General features: G+C 43.1%; 1 protein-coding gene and 1 long non-coding RNA gene across 2 annotated transcripts in view; one reads left to right on the top strand and one right to left on the bottom strand.

The window, feature by feature from the left end:
- The window catches only part of LOC140532668 (uncharacterized), a 49,368-nt gene that overhangs the window by 13,821 nt on the left and 16,699 nt on the right, over window positions 1-18,848 (bottom strand). The gene's annotated exons all lie outside the window — the stretch shown is intronic.
- Window positions 9,155-17,242, top strand: CLEC3B (C-type lectin domain family 3 member B). Its single transcript, XM_072651396.1, has 3 exons — window positions 9,155-9,405; window positions 14,107-14,205; window positions 16,687-17,242. Exons 1-3 carry the CDS (start codon window positions 9,297-9,299, stop codon window positions 17,085-17,087), a joined length of 609 nt encoding a protein of 202 aa, XP_072507497.1. The 5' UTR covers window positions 9,155-9,296; the 3' UTR covers window positions 17,088-17,242.

Genomic DNA, 18,848 nt, shown 5'->3' with positions numbered 1-18,848 from the left:
GGAATGAAATGGAATAGGAATGGGAATATGGAAATTCCTCAGGGAATAGAGATCATCAGCATGTCTCCTTTTTCCAGGAATGCAAGCTTCCCTGGTCCTCAAAAATCAGGGCTGTCCCCACAGCAAAAACCAGAAAGGCAAACCATCCTTTCTGCAGTATTTTATTCAATCTACCTATAACATGAATGGAGCTCATGGTTTGGGTGCTATCTAACCACCTTAGAATTTGGCCAGGAGTGAAGGAAAAGGCAGAGGAGGGGGAAAATATCTCTTGCCATGTGTCTGTCCAGAATTCCAAGAAATAAGATGTACCGACTGTGTTGTGCAATATCAAGGCCTGACCCCAGGCAGTCAGGGCCAAACAACAAAGAACTCTGTTCACTTGGAGGCCAAGCCATTCATTTTAGTAATTGTAGGAACCTAGAGAACTGGAAGGGACCCCAGAGGCCTTCTAATCCACTCCTCTTTTTACAAATGAGGAAACTGAGACCCAAGGAAAGGAAGTGACTTGTCTAGGGCCTAGGATTTGCAACCATGTCTTCCTGACCCTGGGTCCAACACTCCATTCAGTATTCCTGCACATAGGCATAGACTTCCTATGCATGATCAAATAGAAGAATCAAGCGTTACAGGGACTAGGCAGTATTCAGAAAGGGACTGGGGCTGTGGCAGGTTTTGCAGATCAATGGAATGTTTCACTTTTGGCTACGGGGGAGCAGAAGGATCCATGGAGAGGTCAGGTAAAGGCCCTGAAATGCAAAACCTGCATGAGTACTAACTAAGGCAGACCATATTTGCTTCAGGTATACTCACTCTTTCCTTCAAAACCTCCCTGCCTCTGGGAGAGAGCGGAAAGGCAAATTCAGGCTGGGGAAGGTCAACAGCTCAACAATTCCTGAGCATCATTCAGTCTTTAGTCCAAGCACAGAAGTGCTATGCAACCAAGACACAAAATCCCAGCATCCTAGATTCTGACACCCAACCATGTTTCTCTCTGTCTCTGTCCCCATCTCCCCCTTCCACCCTGCAATCCCTGACTTTCTGGACTTTTGCCACTGTGTCTCAGCTGCCTTTTTGTCATGCCCGCGGCCTTCTCACATTCCTCTGCTTCTGTGACTCCCTCTCCATTGGTGACTTCCTTTAGGCTTCTCTATTTTGAGGATGGGCTCAGGCCAGCCCAGCTCTAGTTCTGACACTCTGGACTTTGTCACCAAGACCCTGCACAAGGAACTTGTCTCTTCCCCTGCCCACGCCCCAGTCCAGCTTTTCAGCTTCTCTTTATGTGCTGACTTTGCCCATTAGAATGAGAGCTCCTTGGGGCAGGGACTGTCTTTCTTTCAGCTTGTTTCTGTGTCCCCAGTGCTCATAACAGTGCTTGGCACATAGAAAGTGATTAATAAATGCCTGTTGATTTGTTGACTTCTCTGCAGTGTGGTGCCACAGAAAGATCAATGGATTTGGAGTAAGAGGGCCTGGATCCAAATGCCAGCTTTGCTGTTTACTATCTGTGTGACTTCTGGGGCTTCACCTTCCCTATCTGTAAAATAGGGACTCAAGGTAAAATGGAGATGACCTCTGCTGTTTCTTCCTTTGGATCCTAGCTGTACTTTCTGTCTTTCTTTGTATGCCCAATGCTTTGCTCAATGCCTGGCATACTGTAACCACTTAATAAATGCACCCAGTGCCATTTACTGGCAAAAGGTTCCTTGTCTTCTCAGCAGTATAGTATATGTAATCATTTGACATAGTACATATATAAGCCCATAAATTCCCATAAAGGGATTTCTCCCTGTTCTGGCTCAGTGGCCCTACCTAGATCGTCCAGGAAGTTCTGAATACTTAGTCTCACTTCCATCCCTCAGCGTATTGTCTCCAGTTCTCAGCAAACATCCAGTTATTAAGTCTCAACAAATGAACAGATTTATTTGCAAGTCAGAGGAACAAATGAGGCTCCGGGAGAACTGACTGTACCCCATTAGCAACACCTAATTATGCTTTTAGAGGCAACCCTCCCCAGAAGCTGGTACAGTCCCAGGTACTTAAAGCCATGCCTTAGGTAAGTTTTTATCAGGTGATCTCTCTATTCATGGCTTCCCCTCCCCCGAAGGTATCCAGCTACTGCTTCATCTTTGACTCTAAGTTAGAGTTTACTCTGGCCATGTGCAAGGTACAGTTCCTCCTTCAGCCTGTAACCCTCCATAGCTCCTAGGTGTCATGCTGCATACATCTTACTGCAGTTTCTGTGCCATTCCGTCCACCTGTTGTTCTCCAGCAAATAGATGGTGAAAGTACTTTTCTGCAACCCTTAGCAAATGCTTAGTATAAATGCGTCAAATTGACTAGTATCTGTCCTGTAACTATGAGACCCATTCATAGAACCATAGAGTTAGAGTTGGAGGGGACCTTAACAGCCATCAAGTCCAACCTCTTCATTTTACAGATGAGGAAATGAGGCCCAGAGAGGCTAAATAACTTACGAAGGTTCACACAGCTAATCACTCATGGAGGCTGCATATGAACCCAGGTCTTCCTAACTCCAAGTCTAGAGCCTTACCCACTTTACTGAGTTGCTTAGAGCTTCCCTGTCTCAGCTAGGTATCCATTCACAGCTCTTGCAGTAGCAAATTAGGGACCTTGTTCTGGAATGTACTATAATTCCACTGACCTCTGACCTCATGGAAGCATACACTTTCCCTCATGTCCATGTGGGAATAATCTTCATTGGTGAGGGTTATTTCATAGTCTGGTGTCTCATCTCTCTCATTATCCAAATAATTTAATTTCCTGATCTCTTGAACACATCCCATGGATCTGGAGGCTTGTCAGAGTTCTCAATCCCCTCCCACTTGCATTGTTTTTTGGGGGGCCCTGAAGGTCTCTCTAGGGCTAGCTGGACTAAGGTATTCAAATCACCAGTGCCTGCTTCCCTTGATCTCCAGAGAAGGGGGATAGGATAGGGGTTGGCTGGGAGTTAAGAGGTAAGATGGGGGGAGGAAAGTGAAATACTTCCCCAATACCCAACTTAGAAGAGAAAAAAATTCTCATTCTCCCCTAACTAGGTAGTCCAGTGGAGAGCATGCTGGCTGAACTTGGGGTCAGGAAGACCTAAATTCATATCTGGCCTCAGGGACTTACTAGCTATGTGACCCTGGACAGATCATTTAGCCTCTGTCTGCCTCAGTTTCCTCATCTGTAATATGGAGATAATAATAGCACCTACCTCCTAGGGTTGTTGTGAGGACAAATTGAGATAATATTTATAAAGTGCTTTGTGAACCTTCCTTAAAGTGCAATATAACTGCTGCTATCTATTTATTATTATTGCTGTTAGTGTTATACTATGGAGGCCTGCCCTCCATGGACTGAGGGGTGGAAACAATCCCAGTGCCCAGGGACAGTAGGTTTTCTCATATTGAAGAAACCGAGGTTCTGATGAAAACTTGGCCCAACTTCCTGAGACTGGGGCAAATAGTTGGAGGCTTTGCATTGTTTTGTTTTGTTTTTTAGACGTTTCATAGGAGATGAGTCTTTTATTCCATTTGAATTTAAATTAGGCTTTAAAAATACCACATCTTTGAACAATGATGAAAGTGATGAAAATGATGAGATAATGATTTCATGAAAAATCATGAAAGTACTGCCTATTTTTTACTATCCACCCAAAACCCTCAACAACCCTAAAAACGTGCACATCAAAACAAATGTGATTCCATACACTTCTCTCCTTGATGAAGACTGTTACTTCATTCTAATGAATGTAGGGCTTTTTCTTTTTTAAAAAACCATTTAGTATTTTATTTTTCCTCAATTACATGTAAAAGTGAGGCTCTGTATTGTACTGCGATTGGTCAGTTGCCAAAGGAACCCTGCTCATCTTACTTTACACTTTGCTAACGATGGGAGATAAAGTTTTTCGTAGTTAAATGGTGGTTCTCCTAGTTTCCTGAAGACTGAAAAGGCAGTATCAGAGATCTAATCCAGCTGGACAGACTGTCTTCCAACCTAAGATCTGCTAGATGACATCCATACTTGGCAATGTAGCAGCCTCAAGAGCTTTCTCTTAACTAAAGAATTGATTTAGGGAAGAACTGGCGGTCCTTCTAATTGAAAACATCCTGCAAATCTGGAGGCTTGAAACTGGCAAGAGTAGGAAGAGGAAGGGAATGGAAATAAGCAATTATTAGGCACTTATTATATGCTAGACACCACACGAAGGCTTTATAAATATTATCTCATTTGATCCTCACAACAACCCTGAGAGGTACGTGATCATTTTTCTCATTTTACAGTTGAGGAAACTGAGACAGACAGAGGTAAGGTGATTTGCCCTGGGTCATACGGATACTAAGTGTCTGAAAAAAAGAGGAACAAGGAGAAAAAAATATTTTGTCCAAATTTCTAGTACTTTGGGACAAGAAGTAAACCAAATAGTTAAGGCAGAGGTGAAGGAAGTAATTTTACTATGCCATGTGAATTGAAGGACCCAGAAAGATGCCATCTATGCCTAGAATTATTCTCCCTTCCAATCTGTCCTGAAATCTCTATCAATCAGTCAGTCCACCAGCATTTATGATACAAAGACACAAGTGAAACTAATCCCTGTCCTTGAGAAGTTTATAGTTTAGCTGGAGGGACCACATGAACAGAAAGGTCAAATAGATACAAGATGGCTTTGGGAGGGACACCCTAGCCACTGGTCATTTAGGAAGAGCTTTATATAGAAGGTGATGCTTGAGCTGAGCCTTGAAGCAAAGTAAGGATTCTAAGATGCAAAACTGAAAAAAAAAAAAAAGCACACATTCCAGAAATGAGGGATAGGGCAAAGGCACAGGAGATGGAGTGCTATGAATAAGGAAAAGTTAAAGTAGTAAGGCTAGCTGGATGGACTATAGTGCATGCAGAGTCTAGAAAGCCAGTTTTGGGAATGGCTTTCGATGACAGAGAAGTTTGTATTTGATCCTAGAGGTAACAGGGAGCCACTGGAGTTTACTGAGTAGGGGAGTAACATGATCAAACCTGTGCTTTAGGAAAATCACTCTGGCAGCTGTGTGGAGGATTAATTAGAAAGACTAAAGACTTGAGGCCATTGCAATGTTCCAAGAGAAGGATGATGAGGGCCTGAACTACAAAATAGGGTGGAGGCTTATATGAGTATGACTAATCTAGGTGAGTCAACAACATGGTAGCACTGCCTCTAGAAGGTAACTGCTAAAGTGCATGTGATTCCTTTATGTACTTTTAAACTTTAATAATACATTGTAGGTATGGTGGGAATAATCTATGAATTATATCTAAAAGCAAATTTCCTGAAGTTAAGACATCCACAGCACAGTTACATTTCAACAGTTTTGGATCTTTGAAATTATCAGTCTTCCTAAGCCTTCCTCCATAGAGGAATGTATCAAATTGTATTTAGGTATTTATTTTACTGCTCTAAACTGCATATCACTTTTTAAATGTAGATTAGATAGTAACAAATGCTATGTTTTGCTGTTTTGTTTATAAGATTTTGAGTTCCTCTATCTTTCCCCTCCTTCCACCCTGAGACTGCATGGATTCTGATTAGCCTTTCCCCCAGTCTGCCCTCCCTTTTATCCACCCCCACTCTTATCCCCTTACCCTTTACTTTCTTGAAGGGCACGATGGATTTCTTTACCCTATTACCTGTATATCTTATTTCCCAGTTGCATGTAAAAACAATTTTTTAACATTTGTTTTTATAACTTAGAGTTTCAAATTCTTTCCCTTCTTCCCTACCCACCCACTCCCATTGAGAAGGCAAGCAATTCAATATAGGTTATACATGTGTAGTTATGCAAAACAATTTCATAACAGTCACGCTGTGAAAGACATAACTATATTTCCCTCCATCCTATCCCACCCCTCAATTATTCTTTTTTCTCCCTTGACCCTGTCCCTTTTCTAAAGTGTTTGCTTCTAACTGCCCCCTCCCCCAATCTGCCCTCCCTTCTATCATCCCTCTCTTTTCCCCTTCCCCCCCTACTTTCCTGTAGGGTAAGATACCCAATTGAGTGTATATGTTATTCTCTCCTTAAGCCAAATCTGATGAGAGTAAGGTTCACTCATTCCTTCTCACCTCCTCTTTCTTCCCCTCCATTGTGAAATCTTTTTCTTGCCTCTTTTATGTGAGATAATTTACCCCATTCTATCTCTCTCTTTCTCTTCCCAATATATTCCTTTCACCCCTTAATTTTATCTTTTAGATATCATCCCTTTATATTCAACTCACCCTGTGCCACCTATCTATCTATCTCTCTATCTATCATCTATCTGTCTGTCTGTCTGTCTATTTATTTCCTCCAACTACTGAGAAAGGTCTCATGAGTTACAAATATCATCTTTTCATGTAGGAATATAAACAGTTCAACTTTAGTAAGTCTCTTATGACTTCTCTTTCCTTTTTACCTTTTAAAGCTTCTCTTGATGTTTGTATTTGAAAGTCAAATTGTCTATTCAGCTCTGGTCTTTTCACCAAGAATGCTTGAAAGTCTTCTATTTCATTTAATGTCCATTTGCTCCCCTGAAGGATTATACTCAGTTTTGCTGGGTAGGTGATTCTTGGTTTTATTCCTAGCTCCTCTGACCTCCAAAATATCATATTCCAAGCCCTTTGATCCCTTATTGTAGAAGCTGCTTGATCTTGTGTTATCCTGATTGTATGTCCACAGCATTCAAATTGTTTCTTTCTGACTGCTTGCAATATTTTCTCCTTGGCCTGGGAACTCTGGAATTTGGCTACAATATTTCTAGGAGTTTTCCTCTAGGAGTTTCAAAAGACAAACAGTGGATTCTTTCCATTTCTATTTTACCCTCTGGTTATAGAATATTAGGGCAGTTTTTCTTGATAATTTCTTGAAAGATGATGTCTAGGCTCTTTTTTTGATCATGGCTTTCAGGTGGTCCAATAATTTTTAAATTATCTCTCCTGGATCTATTTACCAAGTCAGTGGTTTGGCCAATGAGCTATTTTACATTGTCTTCTATTTTTTTCATTCTTTTGGTTCTACTTTATAATTTCTTGATTTCTCATAATGTCATTAAATTCCATTTGCTCAATTCTAGTTTTGAAGGAACTATTTTCTTCAGTGAACTTTTGGACCTCCTTTTCCATTTGGCCAATTCTGGTTTTTTAAGGCATTCTTCTCCTCATTGCCTTGTTTTGGACTTCTTTTGCCGTTTCGGTTAGTCTGTTTTTTTAAGCTATTTTTTTAGCAAGCTGTTGACTCGCTTTTTCATGATTTTTCTAGCATCACTCTCATTTCTCTTCCCAATTTTTCCTCTACTTCTCTTATTTGACTTTCAAATTCCTTTTTGAGCTCTTTCATGACCTGAGACCAATTCATATTCCTCTTGGAGGCTTTTAATGTAGAAGCTTTGACTCTGCTGTCCTCCTCTGGTTGTATGCCCTGATCTTCCTTGTCATCAAAGTGAGATTCTATATTCTGAGTTCTTTTATGATCTTTAACTCATCTTCCCAGTCAAAGATTTGACTTTCTAACTCTTTGTCAAGGAAAAACTCTGCTTCCAGTGGGCATGGGGATGGGAATGGGTGTACTGTCCCTGGCTTCAGGGATTTTGTATCAGTTAATTGATGCCCATCTGTGGGTCCAGGGCTCTGGAAGCAGCCTCTGCCACTGCCGCCATGCCTTCAGTCTCTACCTACCACCCTCACCACCCTGAGGCTAGGGCTGGACCCAGTCAGACTGGGCATTTCTCTTTTACCCAGGTCCCACAGTTTTTCCACTGACCTTTTTGTCATTTGTGGGTTGAGAAGTCTGGAAACTACCACAGCTGCCAATGATTCATTCTCCAACTGGTCTGTGCCTGTGTGGCGTAGCCCACACTGGACTGCACTTTGCTCCCTGCCTGGTGCTTCTGTCATTTTGTTTGTTCTGTAGCTCTAGAATTTGTTTAGTCATTTTTTTACACATATTTGGAGGGCTTTGGGGAAGAGCTCAGGGAAGTCCCTGCTTTTACTCTGCCATCTTGGCTCTGCTTAAATCAACATTTTTTTAAAGCCAACCACACTGTCCTAAGTGCTAGAGATACAAATAATTACCTCAAAAGACAGACCCTGCCTTCAAGGAGCTCACAATCTAATGGAAGAGCCAACAAACAAACAAATATATACAAATAAGTCATACACAGAACAAATAGGAAATAATTAACAGAGGGAAGGCACTAGAATTAAGAAGGTTTGGGAAAGACTTCTTGTAGAAGATGGGATTCTAGTTGAGATTTGAAGAAAACCAGGGAAGAAAGGAGGCAGAGATGAGGAGGATGAACACTCCAGGTATGGGGGACAATCAGAGGAGATGCCTAGAGCCATGAGACAGAGTCCTGTTCCAGGAGCAGCAAGGTCAGTGTCACTGGATTGAAGAGCGCAGGTAGTAAGATATAAGAAGACTAGAAAGGTAAGAGTGAGCTAGGTTTTGAAGGGCTTTGAATGCAAAACAGAGAATTTTGTATTTGATCCTGGAGTTCGCAGGGAGCCACTAGAGTTAAAGATACCAGTATAACTTAGAAGAGAGACCACAATCAATTGAATATATATATATATATATATATATTATATACATACACACACACACACACACACACACACACACACACACACACACACACACAGCAATGGTTTCTTTTTCAAATGGGAGGATCACCTGTTCAAGGACCCAGAGATTTTGCTTCTTGGAGGCTTCATGAAACACTAAATGCTAGCCATGGATTTAGAGCTGGAAGAGACCTCAGAGAAGCTTCCTTGTTTTAGGAATGAAGAAACAGAGACCTAGAGAAAGTCAATGACTTGTCCAAGGTCATATAGATAATATGTAGCAGGACCAGAATTAGAATCCAGGTCTTCTGACTCCACTTCTAGTATTCTTTTTACTTGACCATGCTGACACTAAGAAGCAACAATCAGAAGGGGAGCACTGAAGGTCCCATCCTTTCCTCATTTTATTAATAAGCATCTAAAAAGATTCTATTTCTTATTTATTTATATTGTAGTCCCAGAAATAAGGAATTCTCATGTTGACAGTCAGAGAGGGGTTGTGGGTGCATGGTTTCTTTGACCTGGATGGGCTCTGTGAATCCCAGGCTTTAGTCTATTTTGCACTCCTCTTTTTTTCCCCTTCTTCTAAATGGAATGCAAGCAGCCAGAGTCTGGAAGGGTTTCCTGGATGGAGAGGTTTTGATTACAACTGCCTTAAGAAGCCGAGCTCTCTCCAGCTCACTACCATTCCATTCCATCACGCACTAGGAGGAGGAACAGCAACATGGGGTTCCAAGGAATCTATCTGCTTCTGTGCTTCTTCATCCTCTTCCCATGGACCAGCTCAGAGCTACCAACTTCAAGACCTAAAAAGGCAGCCAATGCCAAGAAAGGTAAGGATGGGCCTTCCAGCCAGCCCCTCTTTCAGGAAGAGGAGGTAGCATGAAGCCTCACCCTTTATCCTCTAATGCTGTTTGTTTTCTTAGTTAATAGATGTTTTATATATGTGTCTTCTTAGCTGAGCTAAAAATAAGGGGAGGACCAGGTTCCTGGGCTATGGAACTCCTGGAAAAGTAGATTCCACTGTGAGTACTGCAGAAATGCACAGCATCCAGTTTGGTTGAGAGGTAGCTTAGCATTGTTATGATAGATCTGGATTCAAATCCCATCTTCTGCAGGAGACCTTCCCTGGGCCCTCCTGTCCTCTCTCATCCTAGTGTCCTCCTTCTGAGCTTACCTCCCATTTACACTATATGTCATGCATGGACATAGATTTTTTTATGTTGTCTCCCTTGTTAGAATGTAAGGTTCTCAAGGGCAGAGACTGTATTTTTGCCTTTCATTGTAGCCCTAGTGCTTAGCACAGTGCCTGGCACATAGTAGGCATTTAAGAATGCTTGTTGCCTGACCACTGACCTACACTGGCTTTGCAATCATGGTCATTTAACCTCTTAGGACCCCAGATAACTGTCTAAGATTATCAGTTACTCCTCTAGGACTGCCCTTAAAAAACAAAAAACAACCCCAAAATGTCACCTACTCCATGTCTAGAATAACTAACATAGCTCAAGAAGGGCATAATTCTTGAAACTCAAAGAGGAACCATGGGTTTTCTATTGCCTCTTCTGTGATTTGGGGATAATAGTTGATTTTCTCTTTCCTGGTTTAAGGTTTGGTGAAGCTTATTTGATAGCAGTGACAGTGTTTGAGATGAAAGGGGCATTTTCTTCTTGGGACAACTCAAAGTGGCTTCACTTGACTGGAGTGCTCCCCTATTCCCTAGGCTGTCGTTAGGATGCTTTGGCTGAGAATTAGGGCCCTCTCCCTCCAGCTCCACAGCCAGCGTCATCTGGCCAAGGTCCATCACAATCTTCTGTTTGTGGCAACATAAGCTCAATGCCATGGAAATGAACTAAAGTTATGAAGGAGGGCAGGAGCCCAGGGAATCTGAGCAGAGGGAGGGTGAGGTCTCTTGCTGAGAAGAATGCCTGCTCTGACAAGTAAACATGAGGGAGCAAGGGGAGTGGGTGGGATGGGGAAGGTCATGTACAGAGAAGGGAAGGGGGGCTTTGTGAATACCACTGCCTCTCTCTGGAACTCAGCTTCTCCATCTAGAAAATAAGGGGCGTGGCCTGGATGGACACTTCAGTCCCTTCCAACTCTTAACATTGTCTGCTGTCCTCTCTCTAATATACAGATAGCCCTTTGTGCCTGCTTTATCATCTTTTGTTTCTAAGGCAGGTCAGGTGGCTTTTCAACCCCCCCCCCCCAAGTCTGTTTAATGCAGAGCTATCTAGCATTCATTAAGCACCTACTATGTGCCAGGCACCCTGCTAAGTGCTGGGGATACCAAAAAAGGCATGAGATCCTCCTTGTCCTCAGGGAGCTCACAGTCTAACAGGCAACTTATGAGGCAAAAAGGTGGCAGAAGTTGAAATGGCAACAGCAGCGTGCATTTCTCTAGTGCTTTAACTTTTACACAGGCTGGCACTGGAGTCTGGAACATCTGAGTTGAGATTCAGACTCAGACCCTTATGAGCTGTGCAATCCTGGGCACATCACTTAACCTCTATCCACCTCAGTTTCTTCATTTGTAAAATAGGGAGAGTAATACCACCTAGCAGCCAGGGTTGTTCTGAGGAGGAAATGAGATGATTTCTATAAAGCGCTCTACAGATCTTAAAGCTTTATATAAATGTTAGCTATTATAATTATTATTATTACAGGTCGGAGACCACTTCTCACAATGGGCCTTTCCTGATTTCCCCAATTGCTAGGCTCTCCCCTCATCTAAATCGCTCTGAATTTATTCTTAACATATTTTTTCTGCATTCAGGTTAGTTCCTCCCAAGAGAATATAAGCTACTTGAGAGTAGGACCTTTTTTTTTTTATCTTTATATCCCCAAGGCCTATGGAAAAGCACTCAAAAAGTGTTTGCTAAATTGAATTATTTTTATCTCTATTTTATAGATAGGGAAAGTGAAGCTCAGAGAGGTTAAGTGAATGAATAAATGCATGAAAAAGCACTTATTAAGTGTTTACTATGTGCCAGGCACTGTGCTAAACTCTGGAGTTACAAATACAAAAGCTATAAGAGTTCCTGTCTTCAGCTGAGTTTCCATCTGTACACATCTTGTATGTACCTTGTATTTATACAGTATCTCCCACTTTAGAAGATATACTTCTTAACAACAGGGACTGGGCTTTTTGTTCGTTGGTTTGTTTTTTAACTGTGTATCTCCAGTGCCTACTTCATATCTCACAGTGCCTGGCACCTAGTAAACATTTAATAAATGCTTGTTGACTAATGGCCAACTGATGTTCTAATGGGGAGGCCACCCATGTAAGAGAATGGTGTGCAGGGAGGGGTCATTTGGCTCCAAAAGTTACAGAGATAGTGAGTAGGATCATAGAGAAGATCGAAATACCCCATGGAGGAGTCAAAAAGGAGGGAGCCTTGTCCACAATCACCCAACGAGTAGGTGCCCTGGGTGGGATTCAAACCAAGGTCTCTCCTGATAGTATCTGCACACTATAGGTTGCTGTCTGGAAGGAAAATGGACGGAGACCTGAACATGACAATACAAGAAAGCAGTGCCCCACCTCACTGCTGAGAACTCCCATGGAGCTCTTCCAAGCTGAGAAGGAAGTGGAGGCCAACATAATGTTAGAGCTTGGCAACAATGCCTGGAAACTGAGTCTGGGGCAAGGGAACCTCATTTTCACTGCTGGAGATAGACTAGTAACAAAGAGCTTCTGAGAATGAGGTGGGCTGTGAGAGCCACCTACTGCCCTGTTGGGGAATCCAGCAGCTGTATCATGCATCACCCACAGCCTTTCATCTTCTGCCTTTGCATCGACAGAGACATCCTGGACCTAAGCGGCCATCACATGTTGACTTGCACAAAATGTCAGACTGAAGTGGGAAGAAGGGCACCAGCCCCCGAGAGAGTGGAAGATTCAGTGAATTGTTTCCACAGGGCAGAGATGTAATTAGTAATTTTTCACCTAGCACAAGCAGAATGAAATTTGGAAGAGGGGATGGAGAAGTAGAGGTAGAGACCCCATGTTATCTCATTTGATCCTCAAGACAATCCTATGAAGTAGGTGTTATTATCCCCACTTTACAGATGAAGCCATTTGGAGGCTGTGCCCAGAGTCCCACAGTTAGCAAATGTCTGAAGCAAGACTTAAACTTAGGTCTTCCTGACTCCAAATCCACTTTACCCTATATCTGCCATTTTAACTAATTATACTCAGTGGATTGGTTTCTGTCCCTAACCTTGTTCTTGATAACTCTGTGTCAATTCCAAATGATTTCTAAGCAGCTGAAAGTCCTGTCAAGACCTGTCCAAGTCCTGTCAACATCCTCTACCATTCGGCACCTTGGGACAAAGCCCTTGTCACACCCCCTCTCCTTCTCATAGCCCCAAGCTACAGCTCTGCCAAAGAGATGGTTGCCTACAGAGGAGGCTCTCTAAATACATTCTGCTCTCTAGGCCAAGCTAAGAGAGAGGAGAAGGAGAAGCATTTCAGAGATGTTCTCGAGCATTCTAAAAAAACTTAAGATTGCTACATGCAGCAAAAAACGCACTAGGTTTGGAGGCAGAGAGCCAAACGTAGATCTACATTCCAGTTGTAATATTTGCTGCCTGTGTGGCTTTGATCAAGTCATTTCCCTTCTCTGAGGCTCACTTGTAAAATGAGAAGCAGGGCTGCTGGATTTAATATTGTTAGGAAAGGCTTCTTAACAGGCTATCTAAAAATGGAATTGAAAATAGAGGGATCTGTCCTCACTTGGGGTTTTCAACTGAAGACTGGATGACCACCTGTGGGAGATGCTATCGATGGAATTTTCAGGTAGACATGGATATGTCTTTTTTCAACGACAGAATCTCTAAGGTCCCTCCCAGCTTCTAATCCTATAATCATCTATAAGGTGATTGGAGATCACAGATCAGGAATACATGTTTGATGTGGAAGCCACTATAACAGGATGAACAAAACAGCTACAACATAAAAAGCCAATAGCTAAGTTCCAAAATTCATTTGTGGAAACATCTATGCAATGTATTGGATAAAACGGCCAATTCCTGGTTAGCCTTAGTCATTTATGAAGGCAATTAGATCACGGACAAACCTTGGTGAGAGATCCATCATCATTGTGGTCACTGTCCAACCACAGTCCTCCAGGCCATTTGGAGACCACACTTGCCATGCACTACCTAGCTCTCAATCTAGGATGGAAAGGGGAAGGAAGGTCCCTCTGTCCCCGAAACTGAGAACCCTGATCTGACACACAGAAACCAAACTCTCTCATATAGGTTATTTTGCTTTCCTGGAGCAGATGAACAGTAAAGTTTCATACTAGGATGCAAACAATTCACGTTTACAGTAACTTGTGAAACCATAATAACCCCAAATGGGAAGAGAAGAAGGGGAAGCTGGAGGAATCATTGAATGTGAAAGGAATTAGAAGGGTGGAGGTTGCTTATTTTTTTCCCCCAGGGCCCTCACTGCTATACTGAGTGGAGAGAAGATTCTCCCATCCCTGCTAGGCTCTACAACTGTTATCTCTTGACTTGTTTTTCAGAGCCTCTAAATACCAAGTGGATGGAAGAGATGAAGAGCCAGCTGGACAGTCTGGCCCAGGATGTGGCTTTATTAAAGGAGCAGCAGGCCCTCCAGACAGGTAAGAAAATACCCCTGGGAAATGAATGGGACCACCTGGTCAGTACACACTCTATCCATGGAAAGAGGATTGAGGGTAACAGATAGATGCTTGACCAGGGAGCTCCCCTTCGGCCAGCAACAGGATGAACCAATCAGAAAGAATCATGCTATAGAAGGCAGATATAAGCTGCTACACTTGGCTGGCTCTGTATCCAAATGAACTGAGCATGGGTGAAGTCATTCTTTCTAGGCCTCATTTTTTCCTGATATTTTATAGCCAAAACAACTCTTCTGCATTTTTGCCTTACTAGGTGGGGTTGGGCAGAAGGTAGGGCTGCCAGCTGGCTGGCAGGATTTTCTCACAGAATTTAGTTGCTTCTTATTGACGTGTCATACTATAGCTATTTTAAAAATATAATCTATTGTTGGCAACCCTAGCATGGGTGGAGGTGGAAAAGGTACGTGGAGAGAAAGTCATGCCAACAACAGCTCTGCAGCAATAATACTGAGCTGGGTCTCCAGAGCACACAGAGGTATGGGAGTTGTCCTTGCAACACTTCAGGAGGTCTCCAGGCTAAGAGGGGAGACAAGTCCAAGGAAGATGAACTCGACCAGCAGTGCTTGAGTATGGAGAGAAGAATGAGTTGTGGTTGAGGGTCAGAGAACCTGGGTTCCAGATTACTGATTCTGTTACTAACTCACTGTGCTCATGTGGCCTTGATCATTTTACATGAGTGGTTTAGGGGTTTTGGGAAAAGATTCAGGCAGGCCATTAGGACACAAAGCATCTAAATATAATCATCTGGTGGCAGGGGTGTGGCAGACAGGGAAAACCAAAGAAGGGGACTTTGGCCTCTGAATACCTCTGGGTTCCAGCTGCTGGGAAGGGAAGGTCAAGTGCTAGAGCCCCAGGCCCTGACAGGAGGAGGAAGTGGGGCATCTAGTCCTTAGGAAAGGCAGCCTTCTGTGGATTTCCCATATCGACCTTCCCTAAGCTCTTTGTGAAGGGTGTGGGGTAGGGGGATGTACCTGTCACCTCTACTCCCCAGGGACCCAGGAAGAAGTAATATTATTTTACGGAGAAGAGGAGGTTTTCTCTATCAGGGGCTTCCATATGGTTTTCCATTGCTAAAATCATAAACAAGGACACTCAAGAACAACTGGGGAAAGCAAGCATGGGAGACTGAAGTCTCCAGAAAATCCAGGAAGGGAGCAGAGGCAACCTGCTGTGTCTCAAAGAGGTTCCCAAACCAAGTTCTCCAGATTTTCACAGCTTCTCTTTCCTCATCTTTCAAAGAAAGGGGTTGGACTAGAAATAACTGTTGCCCAATTGCCAATCCATGAATAAATGGAAGAATGGATGGATGGATGAATTTTTAAAAAATTTATTAAGCTCTTGCTATGTGCTGGGCACTATACTAAGCACTAGGGGCTTATATAAGTAAGCAAGACAGTCCTTGTCATTAAGGAACTTAGATTTTAACACAGGAAGATGATACATATAGGGAAATGATGATCAGGAAGGACTGTTTCAGACAGTGGAGTCAGAGGGCTGGTGACTGGAGTCACAGAGCGACTGATTAACAGGGATGGTAGTGTTGATTGTTCAATATTAATTTCTATTGCTCTGCAAAACTTTTAATGCTAAAGGTTGTTACTTCGAAAAACCTATTAACTGAAAAAAAAAAAGACTTATTTTCCTCCTTTTCCCTGTGTCTGAGTTGTCCCACTGCTGGTTCCCTGTACCCCTTGGTAGGGGCCCCTCCACGACCTCTCCTTCCCGCTCCCCCACTCCGGACAGCTCTCCTACAAATGCAGAGGGCAAAAAATTCTGTAACAAATTTAAATATTGTAACTCATGGTTTAGTTTAGGTTGAGGAGCACTGAACTAGGTGATGTCTAAGTGTATTGAGGGACAATGTGATACAGGGAATGTGATACCATCTATCTTTCATCTATCTACTATCTATCTCCATCTATCTGTCTATCTGTCTATCTACTCACCAACTGCCTATGTACAGAAGCCATCTAGGTCTTCAGGGAAATCACAGAATTAGAGAATCTCAGATGTGAAGGGGTCTCAGTGATGATCAAATACAATCCATGTTAGACCAAGAATCCCCACTAAAATATTCCTGAGTCAGCCTTCTAGATCTAGTGAAGAGGAAACTGTTCCATTTTTACAGGTCTCCTTGTCAGGAAATTTTGGCTTAATAGCCATAGTAAATCTGCCCCCTTGCAACTTCTGCTCATGGCACTGAATTCAACCCTTTGGATGAAGCTGAACAAATCCAGTCGCTCTCCCACATGACAACCCTTTGGTCCTCCAGGTACTCTTAGCAGATACTCTAGTATCTGAGTGACCCAAAGATGCCTTTCACATACATAGCAAGCACTAGACAAATAATTATTAAGTGAAGGAATGCAGACAGGCCTACATGCTGGGTGGGATAGATCCTGTTGATTTGACATCCCTGAGAATCCTACTTTTTTTTCCCAGTTTGCCTAAAAGGCACCAAGATCCACCTGAAGTGCTTCCTGGCTTTCCCTCAGGCCAAGACCTATCATGAAGCTAGTGAAGACTGCATCTCCAGAGGGGGCACCCTCAGCACTCCCCAGAATGGTGATGAGAATGACTCCCTCTACGAATACTTACGCAGGGGCCTAGGCAGTGAGGCAGAGATCTGGCTTGGCCTCAATGACATGGCAGCTGAAGGCAACTGGGTGGACATGACAGGCAGCAAGATCAGCTACAAGAACTGGGAGACAGAGATCACCACCCAGCCGGATGGTGGGAAAGTGGAAAACTGTGCTGTCATGTCCGGGGTGGCGGTGGGCAAGTGGTTTGACAAGCGGTGCAAAGAGCGGCTGCCCTTCATCTGCCAGTTTATGATTGTGTAGCTTTCCCGAGCACCAGGGAGGGCAGGGCAGGGGAAGAAAGGAAGGATAACATGAATGCTGCTAAAATCGGCCTTGGGTAGCATGCTCAGCCCCAGGGAGACTCTCTAGGCTCTGTAGATGATCTATTTGCCAATAAAATCACTGCAGCTGGTAAACCCATGGTTTGGTCTGTGACTGGGTCTGGTAGGTGGGGAGGCCAAATCCTAAAGGCGTGGAGAGGATGCTTGTTCCACCAAATGACAGAATTCTCTATGCAGACTTAGTATGTGTGGTGGCTACATTCTCTGCACCCAAATTCAGGGTGTCTGGTCAGACAAAACCTATTCCTTTTTCAAAGTATGATTAAAAGTTCTCTCTGGACTCTCTACCATGTCCTGCCTTGGTAGCTTCTCTCCCCCTTTCAGCTTCCTTCTACATGTCATCATCCCCTACTAGAAAATAAGCTGCTTGAGGGCAGGAACGGCCTGCTTGTCTTTGTATTTTCAGTTCTTAGGGCAGTGCTGGGCACATAATAAATGCCTGTTGATCTGACTTTCCTTTCTTGATGATGGGAGTCAGTCCTAAGAAATCTGAGATACATGACTGCTGTAACACAAAACACATGCCAGAGGGACATGTGCGCTTGGAATTTTTGTCTTAGAATCTGGTTAAGTCTGTTGCAATTATAGACTTTTTTCCTTCTAGATTTTTTTCTTACCCACTTGGGCTAAAAATTCATGCACTAGGGTCAGAATCTAGTGTGGGAAGCCCTCTTTTTGCTCCTGAAAAACCTGGTTTAAGATCAGTTCAATCTGATCCTTTGATCCTGTTCCTAGGATCAAGGCTATCCTTAAAGCTACTTGGAGTAGATGGTTCCTTACAAGGCAGAATGTGGACACTGGGATCTTGCTTCCTCTCCTTCCCTCCCTCTTCCTCCTCACCTCAAATTCTTCCCTGTGAAAAAACCCAGCTCCTGTCTTTTCTCCTTTGTGAAACTTTGATCATATTTCTCTCCTTCCCCCCCATTTCTTTCTTCCTCCTTTCTCTTTTTCTCTCTTCCCCCTCCCACCCTTCTCTTTCTCTCTGTTTCTCTCTCTCCCTCATTTCTTTCTGTCTCTTCTTTCTCTCTCTCTGTTACTCTCTCCCTCCTGCTTGACAATTATCCTTTTGTACTGTTGACTCTTATGGAGTACTGGATAGAGTCAGCCTCAGAGTCAGGAATGCTTGGGCTCAAGTCCTCCTCTGACATGTCTTGGCTATATGACCCTGGATAAGTCACTTAATGTCTCTGTACCCTGGCTATCCTCTAAGTTGCAGTGAAGTTGGGGAGTTCCCTATACCAATGAAGTCACAGGTCCAGTCTCCAGTCCTAACCCTATCATCCTAACTAAAATACAGGCCTTTCATAGCCCCCAGTTAGGCTTAGCACAATGGGCTGAAGAGAGTAGGTGCCCAATAACTATTCATGTATTTGTCGACTGATCGGAGAGTCACTGCGTAAATATCAACCTGGTTATTGGCCCACTTTACACATGGATAATGAGAGGGTATGTCAGCCTTTAAATGACCAAGAGTGTAGCCAGACTGGAACTAGAACGTCATTGGGAGCCTTTTTTCACGTATAAATCAGAAATTATTAAGAGGTGACCAATGGCTTCTTAAAACTCATGATACATATCCATTATACCTCTGAATAATTTCATAAAAGTAATAAAATCTGTCCCACCATCCAACAACCAAATGAATTTGCTTGCATTAACGTCTTGTCAGCAGAAGGTGGCA

Source organism: Notamacropus eugenii, chromosome 3 (genome assembly GCF_028372415.1).
Source record: "Notamacropus eugenii isolate mMacEug1 chromosome 3, mMacEug1.pri_v2, whole genome shotgun sequence".
NCBI lineage: Eukaryota > Metazoa > Chordata > Mammalia > Diprotodontia > Macropodidae > Notamacropus > Notamacropus eugenii.
Note: the sequence above shows the minus strand (reverse complement) of the source record. Positions and strands in the feature narration are given on the sequence as shown.